This window comes from Mesitornis unicolor, unplaced genomic scaffold (genome assembly GCF_000695765.1).
Source record: "Mesitornis unicolor isolate BGI_N332 unplaced genomic scaffold, ASM69576v1 scaffold47723, whole genome shotgun sequence".
NCBI classification, from domain to species: domain Eukaryota; kingdom Metazoa; phylum Chordata; class Aves; order Mesitornithiformes; family Mesitornithidae; genus Mesitornis; species Mesitornis unicolor.
Genome location: NW_010175025.1, coordinates 5,897 through 23,489, shown reverse-complemented (window position 1 = coordinate 23,489; position 17,593 = coordinate 5,897). Strand labels below are relative to the sequence as shown.

Sequence of the window (17,593 nt, the reverse complement as noted above, 5' to 3'; positions counted from 1 at the left end):
GAGCGCCCTGCTGAAGTCTCTGCACTAAAGACTAAGAAATCATGACCCCAGGATTCTCCCAAAAGTAGTAATTGCCTTCTGGCATTTCACAAATAACAGATCTCAAACTTCATAAGCAATTACACTTTCCAACACCAAGGCAACGAACACCTCAACAACACCCACCTATTAATTTCTCTCTTTGTTAGCAAGGCCATTGGCATCAACAACCCTTGCGACCCCTGAGTACAAGGACTATGACTGTATCCTATTCCTGTAACAGGACTCCCCAAAATTTCTCTGCATACTGCCGAGATCCATGAGGACCAGGAATGACACCACGCAAGCCAACTCCTGTGGCTAATGACCAAGAAATGCCAGCACTGAAAGGGCTGCTGCAAATAGCCCTGTCATCCCTGCAGCTTTAAAGGTTACCTCGTCGTTTTCCTCTTGCCTGCGGCGCTGCTCTGCTTCAAACACCAGCTTCACTTGGATTTCCTGAGCGATCTCGCAGTCCTGTCGTTCCCTAGAAGGCAAGGAGACGAGGATTATAGGCAGCTAAAGTTGCAGGCATCAGTCAGCCTGGAGAAAGGGATAAAAGAGCTAAAGAACCCATCTGATCTACACAGAAGAATTATTACTTGGTATTAGTGCAGAGCCTATGAATCTTCACCAGGGACCAGGACTCCCTGTACTTACTGCTGGCCAAATTTAGAAAATATGTCCCAAAACATTCACAAAGTATAAAGCAAGAGAAAACAGATTCATAGGCAGTTTGCTATAAAAGGAGGTAGGAACCATAAAATAGGGCAAGCCAAGGTAGTGCACAGGAGTCTCTGCAAACAGCCTAATTCTGCTGAGGAGTTTTTGGACACGTGGTGCTAAAGGAGGGGTTCAGGGGTACGGTTAATGCAGGTATTTCCAGGAAGCAGTTTTCATGTGACAGCCAAGGAGGAAAGTGCAGAAACGCTGATGGTAAAGTGAGGTACACAAGCCAAGGGGAGGCTGGAGGTGGCAGTTCAGTAATGATTGAGAAACACTGCTGAGGTGGGATGAGACACAAAAGCAGAACCAGTGCCAAGAGGCAAGAGAGAGACACGCGTCAAAACCAGGGCGAGGCAGCCATCGCTGCAGTGCCAGTGCGGATGTGGGAACGACACAAGATCGCATTAATCGGAGACAGAGAGATATCAGAGCAGTTGAGATGTGAAATCAGAGTTTCATCTGTGCAGACAGACCAGGAAGGCCGTATATCAGGAACGTCAAACGGAAAGCATCTGCAAGATTTGTGCCATACTCAGCCGTGTGCTCTGACGCCTCGCAAACAGGCTGGAATGATGGCCAGGGGCTGCTTAGGGCAACCCAGAGAAGGGCTTGGGGATTTGAGAAGAAAGATTAACAGCCCTCTCTTTCAGCACTGTTGAAATTGAATCACAGAATCACTCGGTTGGAAAAGACCTCTGAGATCATCATGTCCAACCGTTCCTGTTTACCCACTAAACCATATCCTTAAGTACCTCATCTACCCGCTCTTTAAATACATCCAGGGATGGTGACTCCACCACCTCCCTGGGCAGCCTGTTCCAGCTTCTGACGACCCTCTCAGTAAAGAACTTCCTCCTTAGCTCTAACCTGAACCTCCCTTGGCACAGCTTGGTGCCGTTTCCCCTTGTTCTGTCCCCCATCACCTGGGAGAAGAGACCAGCACCCACCTCTCCACAACCTCCCTTGAGGCAGTTGTAGGTGGTGATGAGGTCTCCCCTCAGCCTTCTCTTCTCCAGGCTAAACAAGCCCAGTTCCCTCAGCCGCTCCTCATCAGGCTTGTTCTCCAGAGCCCTCCCCATCCTTGTGGCTCTTCTCTGAACACGCTCCAGAATCTCAACATCTTTCTTATAGTGAGGGACCCAGAACTGAACACAGCACTCGAGGTGCGGCCTCACCAGTGCCAAGTACAGAGACTAGCTCTAAACAGGTCAGAAAAATCAATCTAAGCTATTTCCGCAGTTGAGACTACTGAAGGGCAGGGCACAGAAGGAGATGAGAGTGGGAACAGCAACAGGTAGAGCTTGCTTTATTAGAATACAATCTTTTGAAGAATACACTGGCAATGACCAGATAGGTGATGGGAGTACTACTAAGAGCGTATTATGAAAGTCAGGCAAATATTTCAAGAGAAGCAGGTTCAGTTATGTCAAAGTTGTGCTACGTGGGCCGAAGCAGCGAGGTCTAGGCTTGAGCAAGGATCAGGACATAAATGACCCAGCCTGGAGGCAAAGGACCAGAAGAGACTCTAGGACATGGGTGAAAGAAATTAAAATAGTAAGTGCAGACAAGCACTTTTGGTAGCAAAATGGAGAAAAGTGGCACAGCTGGAGCAGTCAGTGACACCACAAACACCTCTTTTATAGCACATGAAGAACGTTTTTTTAGAGTGGGTATGTGGCTTAGGGTGGGGAGGAAGGACACTGCCTCAAGAAGAGAGTTTAGAAGACAAATGCCATCAAGAAACAACTCATCTGTCAAAGGGAACAAAAAGGCACATGCAGCAGGAGGGAAAAGAACTTTGTTTAATGCTGTCAAGTGCTCCACGGAAGCAGACCTGCAAGTGGGTACTGCGTGTTATTTACATCCCCTTCCCCAAACACATCTGGACCCCAAGTCACTGTCACAACATGACACTTCCTTCCTTTTCCAGACCACACTCACAAACACTTGTGCAGAGTCATAAACTGACCCACATCTGCAGATCCCCTGGAAGGTGCTGTTGAATTTCAGTGTTTCTTGGGCTGGAGTTATCAACAGGTCTAACACCTTCAGGCAGCAGTTTCTTTCATCCAGGCACTAAAACCTGACATTTTGTGTGTGTGTGTGCCTGCGTGTGTTTCACTTGACTCCAGGGAGAGACCCGCTCAAAGGCACTCGAGCTCACACAGCAGCAAATCCAGCTCTTGAGTCTGCCATATAAAAGAGGGACCTTGGCAAACTTGGTACCAGCAGGGAACCACAGTCCCCAGCAAAACGACAGGTGAATATCCCAGGGAGCAGACTGTCAGCAGGGCCCAGATAGTGGACCCCTTACAACCCCAGTCTCAGAGGATATGAATCCAGGTGGAAAATAAGTCAGAAAGGTCAGACATATCAAAGCATTGCACGTCTCCAGTTCCCCCAGCACCTGTGAACAGAGCTAAGGTGCCAAGTTCATCGGCACCAAACGCTTAAAATACATCTTATTGCAGACAAACAGGAGACAGAAACAGCTAATCGTCTTTCAGAGCCAAGGCAACAAGGTCATTGCCTTTCCATTCGCAGCAAAGAACACTAGAAGTAATGCAAAAGCAGAAGCATTTTCTTGTTCTGGGTGACTCGCAGCTTGAAATACACCCCATCAATCCCAGAACCACTGAACTGCAACAGAGAATTAGATTTTGGGCTTTACTGCTCAATGGTAATTAAATACTGAGACCTGATTAGTTATCCAACATAGGGTAGCATTTCAACTTGACTGAGCATAAGCAAAAAGGTTAAGGAACTTTGACAGCTCTTCCTGTCCTTGAGTTTCTTTAGTGTGAGGTCAAGTGCCCATCAGATCCCAGAAATCAGACGGAGCACCACAAATGTCCCCATGTCTGAATGTCACACCTGGATGTCCTTCGTTCCTGGGCAGCCAGGAGTGCCGGTGTGTCAGGGAAATTCTGCATCAGTTTAGGAGAGAGGAGGGGGGAGCTGGTGTGATCAGAAAGCTCCCATTGACATTGGCCCTGGTGAGCAATTGTTGCCAGATGAGGGGAAAAAAATAAATAAACGAGTTTAAGGGAACTGCTCAAAGGAACTGCTCACATTAGTGTGACAGAACCATCACAGCTCTGGGAGCAAAACAAGGAAAGAGCATCTTTTTCACGGTATTTCCAACAGTTATTTTAGCAACCTTGCTACTATGCTTGGTAGCACGCAAGCTGCTCAGCTACATGTGAGATGCTTTTACAGAAGCATGAAACTAAGGTTTAATGCTTCTTTGAATTCTTAAAAAGTTATTTCTATTCTCTCATTTATCTTCACAAAGTCTCTCTGAGAGAATCTAGGATTTGAAAGACAGAAGAAAGCCCATAAATTTGAAGGACCCTTTTAGGTTCTCGCTTCCTAAAGGCCACCCAGTTTTGCCTCTTTACTCCTCCACCACCTTGCAGTGTCAAACTGACCTAGACAACACAGTAAGCAACAACAGCGAGGATCATTTTGATGCCTGAACACACTGATCTTGCACAAGGAAGAGACAGTGGGAGCGAACAGAGAATTAAGGAAGAAAAAGATCCAATTACAAAAGGGTGCGTCCAACGTTTTTTTACTATTCTTGCAGAAGAGCTCAGGCTTTCAGGAGCGGAACTGCTGCTGACACAACACCTTGCATCAGCAGTTCTGCCTGTAACTTGGCTTTCAAAGTTAGCAAATCCCAGAGTCCTACAAGAGAACTGTTCGTAGTTCGCAGCAAGTAACAAAAAAGAGTCAGCTCTGCCATACAAAATCAATTTTTATGCTGTCATTTATACGCTCACATCTCTAATTGGTAATAAAGACTAAACTACTGAAAGAAAGCACAGACTTGAGAGATACACATGTATCTACCCAGTGCTGCCTGAGTATGCTGGGAACATTGAAAACAGTGGCTGATTTGTCAGGCCTCAACTTCAAATATTTTATGAGCAGCTCCTTTGAAGCCAGTTCTGCATCTCACACATCTGCAACACAGAGCTCTTCTACTCCATCGCTGCCTCTGCCAGATGAGCCACCCAGGGTCTGTGATCCAAGGTCTGCGATCTAACACCAACCATAGCTGGTGGGTGGCATCACGGAACAAGACACAAGCTGGGAGGCAGCACAGCAGCTGGGAGATGCACTCCACCTTGCAGACCCTGCATTTGCAGGGAGCAGCTTCAGAAAGCAAACTCCTGTCTCTCGTCATCAGGATCTGACTCAGCCCGTTCACATGACCCATTTGTTAGAGCTCACACATTGCAAGAGACAGAGGAAAACAAAAAAACCCACTACGAAAAACAAAGAAAAAAGAAAAGCACCAATGTCAACTCCGGATTGGAAAGTACAGTTTGTTTTGCCTTGCTCTACCATGTTTTATTTCTATACAAGCTCCACAGCCTAAGAGCCATGGTGCACAGAAAGCCAAATCAAAGGCCACAGGGTTAGATCTGGCCTGTGGGACCTGAGCAAACCTGCAGAACACACTGGATCACTCATTAAACACGCTCCCACAGTCAGTGACTGCAAGAGAAGGCCTGTTCCCTAACACCCATCTCCACCAAGTGATCCCAGGGGCAGCAGCTCCTCTTCCCAGGTCACATCACACCAGAGCGTCTGCAAGCGCAAGCAGAGGCTTTCAGGTGTTCAGTGCAGCAGGACACCAAAAAGCACTGCATCAAGTTCCTCAAAAGGACTCATCATGTGCAATGCTAACACACCAATACCTGCAATTTCCACAAGTGAGAATTCACTGTAACACTGTTTATTTCTGCGGTGCGGTTTAGTCAGGGACAAGGTCAATGCAAGTACTGTCGACCAACTTAGAGCAGCCGACTTCAGTGCTCTGACCAAACAGAACAACCATTTCAACAGCGTCATCTCAAACTCACAAGTCTTTTCGGTGTTTCTGGATTTGAGCCCGTGCTTTCAGATCCTCCTCCTCTTGCAGTTGCTTGGCCACCTGCAGGTCGTGTTGCACCAGACGATTACGCTGCACATTTGTTGCCAAGTGATGCTCAACTGGAAATAAACACAGACAAGAACCCCCAAATCAGCCTGCAGAACTTCACAGTGTGAACAAGACAAAGCAAGTGGGAGGGAGATTCATGGCCAGAAAGGAAGATAGCTCTTGGCAGGGAAACACCATGTAATATCTCTAAAGGTGGGGAAGTCCTGAACTGAAATTATGCTAGCAGCTTGAGATTGCCTCTTTTCAGCACTGAGGGGGCTGTGTATGTGTGTCTGTTACCAAAACACGATCTGCGTATCTTAATCGCATCCAGATTTACAAGGAATGCATTTTAGGCTTCAGATTTCATTTTCTGGCCACAGGAAATTACCCTAGATTAATAAAGTGGGGCTGGAAGGGACCACCAGAGGCCAGTGAGGATGAGTTGAACCTAAACCACTTCTGATGGATGCTCCTCTAATTTGTTTTCAAGAATCTCTAGAGAAGGAAACTCCTCACTCTCAACATAACCGGCTCCAGAGTCTCACTACTTTTATATTTAGCAACAGAGCAACCAAATCCTACAGCAAGTCCTTTTACCATACATGGATACTGCCTGCAAGAAAAGATGGCTGCATGAGCTGCAGCCGAGAGCCAGCTGAAACTCAGTGGTCTCGGGTTCCGGCAGCAAGGGCACAACCTCAGCACGAGCTGCATGCCTGGCGGAGTGGCTGGAACGGTATTAGCACCTAGCACTGGTAGATACCAATGGTTTTGGCACCCTGCAAAAGAGATTAGAGAGGCCACCACACCTGAAACTGCAATGCAAACATACCCTAAGTAACAGATAAGCATGAAAAAAAAAAAATTTAAAAAAAAAAAATCACCAGTCACTTTGAAGTTCCTGGTTGTGCTCTTTCTTTTCCTTTTTAAACCCTACAGTGTACAGCTGCCCTACCTCAAAATGTCTTAAAAGGAAGCCTCTTTTCAAAAGTCAGTCACTAGCAATTCTGAAATAAGTAACAAACAGACCTCTTCTGGTTGCACTTCAGGTCAGCCTATAAATATGGAAGCTTCCGAAATTGCCAGTCATTTCTTAAAACCTTGCACAGCAGCAAAACCTCAAGTGCACTCCCACATGCAATTTTATCGTAAATGGTATAAACTCTAAAAGAGAGCACAAAATTGAAGCACGAAATGCAACTTTCTCTAGGGTACAGTGTGAGCTGGGGCAGAACACAGAGCAGTGTTACAGGACAGTGAAGACAGCAGTAATAATCCGTATTACATTAAAAAGCATAAAAATGAAATAAAAGCAGGGAGGATTTTTCTTAGCAAAACCTAAGCCAGATATCTGTTGGGACAAATTTGCTTCAGTTTGTTCCAAAGATCATTGCTACTTACTCTCTTGCTCCTGTAAGTTATGGGCCAAGGTATGATCTTCCAGAACAGCGAAGTCCCGACACACTGCACAGGGAAACAAAGCCAAGAGAATTAGCATCAGGAGCAAATAAAGCATCAAAAGCGCTACGGGGTCAGGGAAGCACACATACACAGAGACTTCTGACAGCTTCTACCAGCCAAGGCCTGGACTTGTGTGTTTTTTCCCCTCTCCTGCACTTATGACTATTTTTGCACACATTTACTTCTTTGTCCCTGTTCATATAAGAAGTCTTCTCCACTCTCCCCTCCACCTCTTTAGTTTAAGACGAGAATTGCCCGCACCACCACTCGATCAGACCTTATGTACAAAACCCTGCATTCCACCCAGGTCTATAGCAACGCCCACACCGATTGTGTTCAACTAAAACCAAGGGCAAACACTTGTGCTTACTCCGACTTTCTTTGCCAGGTTAAGGAGCCCAAGAGTAGCATTTTCTCCACACAAAGGCACACGCACAGTCACCTCTGCGGAGCTGAGCAGACTGAGCTCGATGGCTCTCACTGCAAGGCATTTCTACCAGCTCAGGCATCATTTTACAGTTGTCTCCTGTAAACTCCATTGACTTTAAGTGCAGAGACTGGATTTGTACCTAGAGCCCAGACACGGGATCTACCACAGCACTAGCAGCAGGGATAAGCACAGCTTCTTAAAAAGATGCTGAAAACAACGTGGAGACAAGCAGAACTGGAAGAGCATGAGCTCCCTTTGGCACCAGTCTGAAAGCAGCAGATTTTTGCCAATGCCTATCACTTTCGCACTTGAACTTTCAAAGGAATGCTCTACCCCCACTGTAGAAAAACACCAACATTTATTTTTAACTTGTTATGATCGGCAGCGGGGCAACAAAACCCAAGTCACGCACACGTTGGGATGGGGGGACACACACAGCATCAGGTGCAGTCTTTCAGTGGCAGCTACACACCAGCTTCTGGGTGACCCAAGGGCAAACTGACCTGTGCCCCCAGACTGCAGGATGGGGCCCTGCTCCGCACATCTGCCACACATGGGCTTCCCATCTGCCTCAAGGGAAGTTTAAGGCAAGGGCACTGGAAAACGTACACTGGAGAGGTCTATCACTTGTTTCTCCCTCAATGTGACAAGCTAAGCAGCTTAAGAGGACTCAAAAGGGGAATATCTCCCATTTGAAACATAGAGTGGAAAGCAGAGAACTTCACGGTGCTCCTGAAGCTGCAGAGGGAGGTACAAACCACTGCTGCTGCACTCCACGGAGCAAACGTCTGGGGAAGACCCAGGTTTCCCTTTAGAGCACAGCGACAGCCTCAAGAGAAAGTGAAAATAACCCCAAAACCCCCAGAGCACACTAAAACTACGAGGGGAATTTATGAGGAACCCGTTTATGCAAGCGTTCAGAGACAGGGAAGATAAAACATTTTGATCACTACAAAGGGTGAAAAATACTACAAGGAAAGGAGAAGGCAGCTGTGTTCCCGAGCCACAGCCCCATGAGCCTGCCTTCTTCTCACACTGATGCACGTACTCTGACAGAGAGGCACTGAGATGTTCCTCTGCACCCAGGTGTCTGCACAAAATACCCAAAAGAGTTTCTAGTTGTGCTCACCAAGAAGTCAGGGAAACACTTTCTCCTTTATCGTATACAACAGAATTTTTGGTCAAGTCTTGCTGCATGGGAGGATGTTTTGCAGATGACAAAAGGTCCTAACAGCTAGAGCAGCGCTTCAGGGAAGGAGAGTGACAAGCAGCAGGGTGGAGATGAGGACAAAGATTTCGGTTATGCGATCCCATAGTGGCTCACTTTAAGCACGTACAATTGTGGATGGTGCAATTAAGGTTTTGTAGTTGCTTTTTTAAATTGCAACTTCTTTTAAAAGAGGAAAGACTACACAAAACACTAAGTAGCACTGAAACGCTTCCAGTGGGCCTTTATGTACAAATAAAGAAACGCTGCCTTCAGCCACAGGTCTGGAAAAGCCACAGCGGAGCAGCAGGCAGCAGTGCTACGCGCAGGTGATGTACCCAGGGCGCCTGCTGGTCACAAACACATGTTTTTATGGGATGGGCCAAGGGGAACTTGCCCACAGAGACTTTATTTCTGTGGTCTCTAATACTACTTCAGCTTCACAGCATGGCTGCCGAACAACGATGCAACAAGCACCATCTGGTTTGCTGGAAGAGCACATCCAACCTGAAGATTTTAGCCCTACTATCAGTTTGGAGCTAAACAAAGGCACCTCCAGACAGAGCCACAAACAGCTTACCCAAACCCTAGGCTGTGTTTTTACCACGACATATGCAAGAAGCAGCATTTGCTCCTAACAAAACAAAACAAAAAAACACCAACAAAAAAAAGGAGAGGGAGGAGGGAAGTGTTATTTTTAACTGCAATGGGTCTCTGAGCAAGTCCACTGCACAGCTGCCTCAACAGCTGTAACCAGCAACACAAGGCAGCAGTGCAAGAGCCAAGATGAACATTTCAGAGCTGTGTGTTTAGCATAAAGATCGCTGCTGTAAGAAATGCTCAGGAAAATGCATCCCAGCCCACCACAACTCCTTTCTGCACAGGCTCATACACTGCTCCGGTCCCCGTGGTACTGGAGAGCTCTGCCTTTTCGGTCGTGCTGCTGACAGTGCTGGCAGACCTTTGCTCCCTCCTCCCCAGAGGCACATGTGCAGAGGAGGACTATAGGGATTTTTTTTACTCCATTCTACCCACACCCAGACACATTTCTCTATTTGTTTGGAAAGAAACATGTTGATGGAAACGTGCTCGGCATACAGGAGAGAAAGCAGGAGGGCTGCAGTAGAACACTGCTGCTCTACTCTTCACAGTCTTGCACCAGCCCGAAAAAGGTCTCACCTCCTCTGGTGAGCTTTCTTGCTACAACGTAGCAATGATTGTTTAACCCTTTCTTCTTGATGGACACTAAAAATTTTGTAAAGTACAGACTTCTTAAATAAAAGGCCAAGTGAAAATACTGTTGTGTTGTATAGATGGGCCTGCTTCTAGCTGCTCCTCCAGAGATCTACTGGAAGTAGATGGGTCTCCAAAGTTAAACAAACAGGGACAAAGCAAGTGGGGACAATGCTCTGGGACAAGCCATGAAGTCACAGGATCTAGACATGAATACAGGTGCCATGTCTTAAAACTGTGACGATTATCCCATCAAGTTCCAGCTCAGAGAGAAGGAAACCAGATGGCTATTCACGATGTGCACACTGGAAGCTCCCAAGTGTCTGGGCTCCACGGTGCCGGCAGCTCTCACAGGACACAGCAGGGCTTTGGCAGGGCAGCAGCAAGCCTTGGGTTTGCTCACACATTTGGATTCATTCACACACTGCTGAAGAAGCCACTTGGCTGCACATGCACTCCATTAAGCCACTCTTAACAAACCCGCAAATGGACGGCTCCAGCAAGCAGCCCTCACTTTGTGCTGCTGAAGCTGCTGGCAGGGCAGACGGCACAAGAAGACCTTTCGTCACAGTCAGAAACTTGGCTGGGCTGGCTGTCTCTAACTCATCTGCGCACATTATTCCCAAGTCCTGTCAGCCCGAGAACAACGTGGAGAGAAGGTGAGAACATCCTATTACAAACACAACGAAGCACTGTCGGCCAGCCAGGTGGCAAGAGATGAGGACGCCTGCCAACTCCCTGGCAAGTCTGGGGGCAATGGCAAGTGCAGAGCACTCCCTCAAGACCAGACCCAGCACCCATGGCACCGAGTCAAGCACGACCGCAGCTGCAAGTGAGGCCAAGGAAACCAACCCTCTGTCCTTCAAGACACGCATGCAGCAATGAGGCAACTAGGAAATAACTGGAGATGTGGGCCAGCCAGGCATGATCTGAAATGAAGCTTCATCGGCACTAGTCTTCACTCCCTGCCCAGTCTCAGTGTGTCCCCTGCACACTCATTACTTGGCATTATGTCCTTTGGGTTTGTGCTGAGAAATAGGACGACCTCAATGACAACGGAGAGACTCACAATTCCTCCTCACCAAGAGGCTTCATACTTAAGGGGGGAAAGAAGTCTATTTCCTTGTTCCCTAACTGTATGTCCAAGAACTGAAAGGTAAGATTAATGTTAGGTTTCCTGCTGTGAATTAACTTCACTTCCTATGGCCGGGCCTTGGCTGGGAGCCATCAGGCGGTCAAACAAGCAGCAGGGGTGCAATCACAGCAGCTACAATTGGCAAGTCCAGTGGAGTGTGAAACAGTAACAACAGGTTTACCATGGCCTGATTAAGCAAATCTGCCTTGGCGCAGCAGGCAGCAGGCCTGGATGTGCACTTCTGGCACAGCTGTCCATGACAGAAACACCAGCTCAGGAATCCCAGCCACTGCCATGGCCAGCAGAGGTGCCAGCAGGGGAGGACACAGGCAGAAGCATGGCTGAAGCATCAGCCTTTGTAGCACCAGTGGGCCGCAAAGTCCATGCAGCAGCATGAAAGAGGGAGCTTGCTTGCTCAAGAGACCCTGAAGAGCCTCTCTGGAACCTCCAAGCATAGGACTTCTCCACTGGTAGGAGTTCACCCCAAAAACATGCCTTTCTAAGCACCAGTGCACCTGAGGCTCTTACAAGCATGGCTGCTAGCCCTGCCTCTATGGCCGAGATAAGAATATCTCTACATACAACTTCACAGAATTTCACAAAATAACCTTTTCCTTCTTACACGCTGGAATCTGCCCCTTCAGCTTTCTCCAGTGTTACCTCACTTTCACAGCTCAGCATTTCTAACTCCAAACTGCTTCAAAGAGAGTGAGGTAACCACAACAGAGGAACAAAGGCAGCTTTAGATGTTGCTAGTGATAATTAGGTGTGTGACAAAAAGGTAGGTAACATCTAGGAATGGGTGGCCTAGCTATGTACTGGCTCTACAAGAGGTCAACCCTCCACCAGCTTCTCAAGCAAGGCTTACAGCAAAACACACCCCACAGTTCTGCCTGAAGTCTTAGACTGTGTTTTGACAACTGCTGGAGGACCCAAGGGCCCCCGTGGACCACGTGTCCCATATGACGTGATCTGGGACACGGGCCAGTTCAATGACCCAGGGACCACACACGCATGCTCCAAGCATTTCCTTTTGGGTCTTAAAAGCCATTTCTTGCTCCCCTCCACTCCCAGCATTTTCCTGTCAGCATCATGCGCTGGGTAATACACAAAATAAACTAGAAGGTGTGAGTCATGCTTAGTTTAGAGCATCTGCAGCTTTTGAATCCTTAACTGCAGGACAATAGGGAGGAAAAAAGACAAAAGTGACACAGGAAAAAAGTTTAATCTGCTGAAAATGACTTTTTAGGGACTACAGAGCCCACAGATTAAATGCCAAGCAGCAAGTGCAGCCTGTTACAAGCCAACAGTCTCGGGAAGATGCTGAGTTATGACGATCCCTGCAGATGAGAAAGCAAGCTGGGACCTCATAGAGAGACTCCTGCCTGCAGGGCCTGGCCAGGCCACTCCAAGCCAGGCAAGCCCTTCAAAATCTGCACATTGTTTCCTTGAAATGAAGCCAACACAACCAAGCAGCCACGCACCTGAAGGCAAGAGGCTACCCAGCAGGCAGCTCCCAGAGGAAATGTGCAACTGGGATGTTCTGCACCCCCAGCAAAGCTGCTCTGCAGGATATATGGCCTGACCTCAGAGCTTCTCATTTCCATCCTGCCTCTCCCATCGAAAACCAGGCGATTCCCGAGATCCTGCTCCTACACACAGACAGAGGCTGGCCAGGACACGTCTCGGCTGACACAGCTGCAGTTACACAGACAGCATTCCTAGGACCTTGTTCACCAGGCACTGCCGGTGCCAAGGACAGCAGAAAACTCAGACAGGGAGAAGGTGGCTCCCAGGCAGAGGGCAGGGCTGGGCAGGCTGGGGAAGGGCACGACTACAGCTTCTCAGTCACAGCAACAGAGCATTTCACGTAGCTGGAGGTTACGAGGTAGCACAAGGAGACTGTGGCCTCATGGGGAACCAAACTGAGAAGTCCTGGCCAAATTCTTAAAAGTATAAACATGCAAAATAATAAGATATCACAAAAGAATCATAGGTTTTTCTATTGTCAGTCCTGGCCTGGAAGCTAAGAACAGCTTGGGATCTGGGAAGGGGGTTATCCGCTCTGCTCTAAGATAATTCCTTCAGGTCAAGGCCATGAGAGGTTTGTGCTGTCTGTACTGTTCTCTAACAACAAACTCTCATCTGCCCAACAATGCTTTAAAAGGGAAAATTATATGTATTTTGGAATCAAATCCTGAGAATGTGAGGTTACTTTTTTAACCTGCCTTGAAATAGAAATCAGCAGCATTCACAAAATGCCTTCTGCTAGGCTACTAGTTTGGCATTCTCACTTCTGTAAACGTGCCTGCAAACTGCACCATAGAGCAGTCCTCAAGCTGAGAGAGCATCTGCTGAACACCTCAAAGCAGAAGGTGATGCGCTGGCACAGTATAAACAGGAAGCTGGAGACACCCAAGATCACAAAAAACAGCACCACAAGGGACCTCACAAGGTCATCCCAGAGCATGCCCCAGTCACAAAAATTCGATAAAATTTATCATTTTGCCTTTATTACAGAATGCTGCAATAATTTCCAGCAATGAATAATTGCACCTTACATCACTTCATCTGCAATCTTTCCAAATAAGAGCAACTCTTCTAATCTTCCATGCTTAAAACACAACTCATGGGTCAAGAATGTTAAAGACCATGTCTTCATCTTCCAGAAGAAAACCTTGAGTTGAAGCACTTCAGCCTCAGTCATACAGACATACTTGAAAATGGCATTGAAACCTAAGGAGTACTGGCACCCATGCTTTAAAAATTCAGCCTTTTCAGCCAGGTTTAGGTGGGTCCCCAGATATGAGGTACTCCGAGTCACAAGAACTTTCCAAAAACCCCTCAGTCCTATAGCCAACATTGCTCTTACAGCTGCTGCCTCCTATTCCAGAAATTCCTGTGCATTGAGGGGCTGAATACACACAGTATTTTGCCACTTTAAAGCACAGAGCAGATAGGTAAGCCACAATGTGACAATGTCAGCAAGCCATTAGCTGCCAGGCTCAGGACATGCATCTCTGAAACTCTTTCTTGGATACCCCAGCATCCATCAACCTGTACGGGACTGCCCAGACCCAAAGGGTCACCGGTAAGCGCAGCCATCACACTGTGGACCCATCAGCAACATCCAGGGGGACAGGTATAAAAACCTCAAGGTAGATACACTGGTGAGGGATGGCTTGGCTAGTTTGACACCACAGCCAAGCAGCAGATCCCAGGCAGCCGAACACACACTTCACTCACAATATTTGAAACATATCTGGGTCTGTGTGTGGAGAAAGTTAATCAATGAGAACAAGAGTTGCTACTCTAGATAAGAGAGTCCTCTCCAGCACCTGACACAGCTTCAGTTGACTCAGCTACCACCACATCTGCAAACTGAACAAGCAACCATAAAGGCAGGCAGAAGTTTTCGTAGCAGCCAACTTTCACCACTGCCTCCCAGAGCACGGATCACAGCAAAACAAACAACGCTGCCTCCAACAGCTGTGTTTTACCCTCACTTTGCCCAAGGGCAAACCACCACACATCACTGGAGTGTGGGGCAGGAGTTACCTCCACCAGAAGAGGTCAAAATCCCTGGCTCACACAGATGTCCCCATGAGCATTACTGCAGCCATAAAACATGTCTTCAGAATGTCCCATGGATCATATCACACTGCCCTTTTCTGGAGGACTTTGTTTCTTTTGCAGACAGGATGTCATGGCAGTTTTAGTCTTAAGCCCAACACCACTCATTAAAACTGGTGTAAGGGAAGGGGAAAAGAAAAACAGCCACCCACTCAGAAAACTGCTCAGGCATGGAGCTTGCATCTCAAGAGACTTGCACTGTATAAGCTCCCTGCCCCCACACCTATCTCAACAGCGATCACCATATTTTGCTTTGATCTGTTTATTTCAGCTTCTATTTCAGCATTTTAGGCAATTCTACACTATGCAAACCTCAGAAGGACACACTGAATTTCCCAGATAGGCAAAACTTCTGTTCTCTCCTAAATGCAAACCTAAATCCCTTGCTCAGTTCAGTAGTTTCTCTGCAGAGAGCTGGCAGGTCCACTCTGTGGTTCAGGGTGGCTTTTGGGAGCCACGGCATCCTGGATCTCAGATGTTTCATTGGCATTTCTAAGCCCTCCATTTCAGACCGTGGTGAATGAGCTCACACAGCAGCTCCAGAAAGACAGGCAGGCAGCTGGGAGCAGAGATAATTCAAAGTGTCAGCTCTCCCAGGCTTCTCCTCCAGCTTAATCCTAAAAGATAATGTAACAAAATACAAGGGAGACAGGATTCAGAAAGGGAGCTCTCGATGCCCCTCTGGTACAAGTTCACGCACTCAGTTTGGTGACTGTTTATGCAAGGCTGACTGCTGGAAGCCTGACGCCCACGCAGAAGGTACCAAGTGCCAAAAAAAGATTCCAGTTCCTCTCAAAACCCCACAGTGTGGTTTTACGCCACAGGACCCGCAGTCACATGGAGGGACAAGCATCTCTGGAGAGAACAAGTAGCAGAAAGACTCCCTCAGTGATGCCACTTTCTCTTCAGTCTGCAGGTGACTGCTGAGACTGTTCTGAGGCTCGTCACTGAACCACAGCTGCAGCTGGACGGACAGACCACGGCATCAGTGCACATGTGAGCAAGCCAGGTTTTATTCAGCCAGATCAGACAGCAAGAGAAGCAAAGCTCCAGCAGGATGGGCCTCAGGGCAGCCTCCCAGGCCTGCCAGAAACCTGGCCAGCTGCTGCACTCAAAGCTGGAGGTGTCTGAACTGATTCTGCAGTCGGCTCCGATTCTTGCACAGATTCCTATCAGCTTCCTTTTCCTAGAAAGGCGGCTGCTAGAGCTCCTGTCTGCCGCCCGTTCAGCTGCTGCCAGCGCTGCAGATCTGCTCCAGGAGAACAACCTTCCTCTGCCCAGCCAACCGAGGATGCTCTGCTTCGTTTCAAAACCCCTTCTCTTTGCTCTGCCAGCTCTCCACGGGTGCTCTCTCTTCTCCCCCCTCTCTTCCTGCGTTTATGTTCTCCAGGTTTATTAGTCAGCTCTGGAGAACATAAAGTACCAAAGCTGGCCCCAGATCAGTCAAACCTTCACATCCATCTAAAAGAGTCACAAGTCAGGAGAGTTACAGCAATACACACCCCCCTTCCTGTCACAGCCTTGCATTGGCATGCTGCCCATAGAACAACTACACATTTAAAACAGTGGCATAAGAGGGTAAGAGTGAGTCCCTGGCATTTGGGGCCAGGTGGGCAGAGAGGCAGAGCTCCCAGCATCAACCTGAGCCCCATAGCTCAGGCACACGGCAAAGCACGAGGAAGCTGCAGGCTGACAGCCTTTTAAATGCCTCCTCTCCAAGAGCAAAAAAGGAGCTGCAAAAGTCGGACAGAAGTAAAATTTTTGCTTTGGGGGCTAAATCACCCTGTAGGTGATATTGTATACTCACAGTTTAAAGAAAAAAAAACAGACAACTGAAATTGGGACCTAACAACTTCACCTGTGCATGGTCACAGCTGATGCTCCAGGGAACACCAACAGCCTGCAGTGCCAGGTAACTGAGCACGGTGATCAGAGCTGGAAGCAATCCTGCCTTTTCCACCTTGTAGTATCAGGGATACGAGCACTGCAGGCAGGGCTGTGTGGCCCTAGCCATGACCCAGTCTCCCCAGCGCTGCAAGTAAGGTCAGGAGAGCCCAGCCTCTTCCCACCACCAACTTCCTTCGGAAACCTGGCGCCAACCGAGCGGCCCGCAGGAGAGCACAGCCCTGTGAACAGCAGCGCTGTGCCACAAAAACAGCCAACACCCTGGCGGCTTGGAAAATTCCCAGATCTTTCCCCGCTGTCCTCCACTGCTTCACCCTGACCCCCAGCAGCACTGACAAAGGCTCTGGGAGGCACTTGTGAATTTAGGACCTAAGTTCCTCCCTACCCCACCAGCCAGCACCTCAATAATAAAACTGATTTCAGAACAGGAGAAAAAATTTCTCCCCGCCAGGACCCCACAAGTAACGTTTGCCATATCCATAACAGACATTTATGATAAGCTCAGGTACTTTTGCAGTGCAAAGCCGTTCTGCTGTGCAGTGGGGCAGAAGCTTTCCATCCACACCAGGGAAGGCTGCCCCAAGCCAGACCAGCACTGCCCCAGCCCCAGGCAGGACGGTGCTGATGGTTCCTCTGTGAGGAACATTCCCTGCCCAGGCACGCTCCAGCTTCTTGCCCTGTCTGGTTGTATAGTCTGGTGTATAGCCAAAGCTATACACAATCTGTCTGTTGGAGAGGCTGCTGCAGAAAGGAAAAAAACCAACAAACAAAAAACCACCAAGAAACAAATCCCTCACTGCCAGGAAATAATCTTGTTCGCATAAACTTCCTTCCTCCTTTACTTCTCAGGTCAGCCTCGTCAGTATCCTTAAAGCCATGCTTACACCTCAGAGCCTTCAAATATTTCCT

At 48.0% G+C, this 17,593-nt stretch overlaps 1 protein-coding gene across 1 annotated transcript in view; it reads right to left on the bottom strand.

Moving 5' to 3' along the window:
- Positions 1–7,680, bottom strand: part of CCDC50 (coiled-coil domain containing 50) — a 21,945-nt gene extending 14,265 nt beyond the window's left edge. Inside the window, exons 1-4 of the mRNA XM_010181219.1 lie at positions 7,584–7,680; positions 7,082–7,144; positions 5,619–5,748; positions 415–505 (exon numbers count right to left, since the gene is read on the bottom strand). Of these exons, the coding sequence (XP_010179521.1) occupies positions 415–505; positions 5,619–5,748; positions 7,082–7,144; positions 7,584–7,680 (381 nt within the window). The remainder of the gene's footprint in view (positions 1–414; positions 506–5,618; positions 5,749–7,081; positions 7,145–7,583) is intronic.
- Between the last annotated feature and the right edge of the window lie 9,913 nt (positions 7,681–17,593).